This window comes from Halyomorpha halys, unplaced genomic scaffold (assembly GCF_000696795.3).
Source record: "Halyomorpha halys isolate HHAL.00 unplaced genomic scaffold, Hhal_1.1 Scaffold615.1, whole genome shotgun sequence".
Taxonomy (NCBI): Eukaryota; Metazoa; Arthropoda; class Insecta; order Hemiptera; family Pentatomidae; genus Halyomorpha; species Halyomorpha halys.
In genome coordinates this window covers 228,203-231,481 of record NW_027105445.1, presented here as the reverse complement: position 1 = coordinate 231,481, position 3,279 = coordinate 228,203, and the positions used below count along the sequence as shown (strand labels likewise).

The 3,279-nt window shown below is 32.6% G+C and overlaps 1 protein-coding gene and 1 non-coding gene across 2 annotated transcripts in view; one reads left to right on the top strand and one right to left on the bottom strand.

Moving 5' to 3' along the window:
- The window catches only part of LOC106684785 (Odorant receptor 67b), a 19,172-nt gene extending 17,030 nt beyond the window's left edge, over positions 1-2,142 (bottom strand). Inside the window, exon 1 of the mRNA XM_067051364.1 lies at positions 1,821-2,142. Coding sequence (XP_066907465.1) covers positions 1,821-2,142 — 322 coding nt within the window. The remainder of the gene's footprint in view (positions 1-1,820) is intronic.
- Positions 331-422, top strand: TRNAY-GUA (transfer RNA tyrosine (anticodon GUA)). The gene is given in 2 exon segments: positions 331-367; positions 387-422. It is a non-coding gene; the product is annotated as a tRNA-Tyr (tRNA).
- Positions 2,143-3,279: the final 1,137 nt, after the last annotated feature.

The window sequence follows — 3,279 nt, the reverse complement described above, 5'->3', positions numbered from 1 at the left end:
CAAACTCAGAATTAAAAAAGCCGTTACAACAATGACTAAGTGTTTTTTTTTATAAAGAAAACGTTATGAGAGAGAGGGTGAAAATAAAAAATAAAAAGTAGAAAAATAGAATTGAAAAAAATAGAAAAGTAGAAAAAAATAAATAAATAGGTGAATCCAACTTATTTGTGTTTATCATTGACCGTACCTCCAACCATCTTCTCCTCGTTCATTATGATATTACTTCAAATTTGCTTGATGTATTTTTTATACAGTTGTAAATGTCAATAAATAAATTTGAATAGATTATCACATAACCAAATGATATCAACCTAATTCAATTGATAAGACCCTCTGGTAGCTCAGTTGGTAGAGCGGTGGACTGTAGTCGGTGAAAGTTAACAGTTATCCATAGGTCGCTGGTTCAAATCCGGCCCGGAGGAGTTTTTTTTTAATTGTAGCAAATTGATCTCCTAAACTTTGAAACATTCATATAACAAACTAAAGAAAAAGGGTTTGTTCCTTTTTGTGTAATTTTTCATGATTATTTTATTTTACTTTATTTATTATTAATGAAACATAATTATATCATTGTTTGTGAGGACAACACTAGAGGAATATTCCGAAGGAAGATTGATTTGAGCACTTTAAAAAGTGAACGAACTAATTATCTTGGAATATCGATGCTGAGACAAAGATAGGAATTTGATAATATTTGTTAGGAACGAAAAATTTGTGATCTTGAAATTTTTGTATTTTATACTTCTTTATAAAGGTTTAAATTAAAGAACATGCCTAATGCACGACATATAGAGGCGATAATTACTGACTAAAAAATTTTGAAGAAGTAATCATTTTATGGTCAATATTAATAACAAATACTGAAGTATTACAAATATTTACAATAGTATTAATAGTTTGAAGTAAGGTTTATTTTTTTTAAATTTTGTTTTAACGACTGACATGGAATCCTCATACAAGACTGAAAAGACAGGAAACTGCTCGTCGATTCCGACTATTACTATTTACTAGACAAACGGTCCTTCTAAACTTCTAATCCATTACAAAAGACTGATCAACATGACTATTATAAGGCCTATTTGGACATATGGACATAATCCACTATACCATCTATTTCCTATCGAATCCAATCCTTAGAGTCCAAAATCCTTCGTTAAATCCTTAATGCTCCTTACTTCTTCTCAAATCAAATCATCCATCAGGACCTCAATGTCCCCTATTTGGCCAGAACCAGATACCAATCCTTCCATTATAAACTTCCCAACCACCCAAACCAACTCGTTTCTAGCCTGGCTTCTCCTTCACTACCTAATAATCCTCGTTGGCGTCTGAAAGTAATATGGCCTCGAGATCTTTTCCTTTAGAAATGTTTTTGGAGTTCTATCAATGGGTAGATTCTCCACATGTTTTTATCATGTCATATTATCACTTACAGCAAAGTTACTTGATGTGTATACATGTATAAATATCAATAAATAAATTATTTAATAAAAATAATTGTTGTTGGTGCTAATATTGACTTTATAAAGGCTCCTTGATGATGTTCTTCAGTATGTTTTCATCTGTATAAATATTGAACTTGTTTAAAAATATTGTAAAAAAAAAAAAAATGTAAAAATATTGAAAGCATGTTGTTTAAATTCATGTTTATGCATGATGTTCAGAACATGTTCATTTGTCATATTCATGTTCAATGAATATTAAATATTGCACACTGGCTTTTTTTTGTATTTTTTAATAAATAAACACATTTCATTCATTCAATAACTATGTTAGACCAACCAGCTCGAATAAAACAGATAGAACCCCTGTCACCTTACCCCGATCCGTGTTAGCTACAAAGCCACCCAGTTGGTCGAACAGTTCCTGGAGAAGACCAGAATTCAGCTTGAAGGCGATGAGCTTGGCGATAGTCCCAGACACGGATATCGCCGCCGACAGACCCACCATCCTAATGAGGAAGTGCTCATGGAGGTAGAGGTAGGCTCCTCTGAAGTAGAGGTACGCCCAGTAACCTTCTGCCGCGATCTGGAGCCAGAAGTAGAGGGTGACCATCGTCTTCAGGACCGGCGAAGAGAGGTCCTTGGGAAAGGTGATACCGAGGAGTCGCAGTGCGATCTTCTCGTTCCTGAAGGTATCCATCCTGACAAGTGTCTGTTACCGATCTCCCGATCTTGAATTATATAAAGAGCAATCAAGTCGTTATAAAGCTGAAGGCTATTTTATGAACAGTGTCCATTACAGCTTATTACATGAATAAATGAAGCTGGAATAATAAGGATTGGAAATATCTTGCAAGTTAGATTTGCCACTGTTCGAGGAAGAGTAGCTACTTAACTTACAGATTAATGTATTAAAATTATCTTTCATTCATTAAAAAAGAATCATCCATCATCTCAGACTCAATTATTTTACTTAAGTACCAATTTATAATACATTAATGATAATTATTTGTATCAAACATTTGTTTATTTAATAATTTATTTATTGTTATTTACAGCTGTATACATATATACACATCAAGTAAATTTGGTGTAAGTGTAATTATGACATGATACAAACATGTGGAGAATCTATCTATAGATAGAACTCTAAAAACATTTCTAAAGGAGAAGATCTCGAGGTCATCTTTTTTTCAGACGGCTAGAAGGATTATTAGGTGGTGAAGGAGAAGCCCGGTTAGAAATGAGTTGGTTTGGGTGGTCGGGAAGTTTATTATGGAAGGATTGGTATCTGGTTCTGGCCAAATCGGCAACATAGGGGACATTGAGGTTCTGATGGATGACTTGATTTGTGACAAAGTAAGGAGCATTAAGAATTTTAGGAAGGATTTTGGTCTGTAAGAATTGGATTCGAGAGGAATTAGGTGGTTTAGTGGAGCCCCATTGCTCAATTCCGTATGTTCAGATAGGCCTTATAACAGTCATGAAGATCTTTTGTAATGGATTGGAAATTTAGACCGTTTGTCTAGTAAATGTTGTAATAGTCGGAAACATTTATTTAAATATAAATTTGAACATCGTACATAAAAACTGGACTATCGATAATCTTAACTAATTAAAACCTAGGAGATTCGGATCAGCGAGAAATTCGTAATATTGAACAGAAAAAAAGGTCACTCTATAAATTACAAATCAATTAAAAAAAAAAATTATAAATATATTTCCAAAAAAATAAAAAAATAGTTTTTCAATAATTCATGATGGTCTAGAAATGTATTTAGTATATATTTTCTAGAAATAATCTAAATTTTTCGTTTGATAGTTGAAATAATCTTCT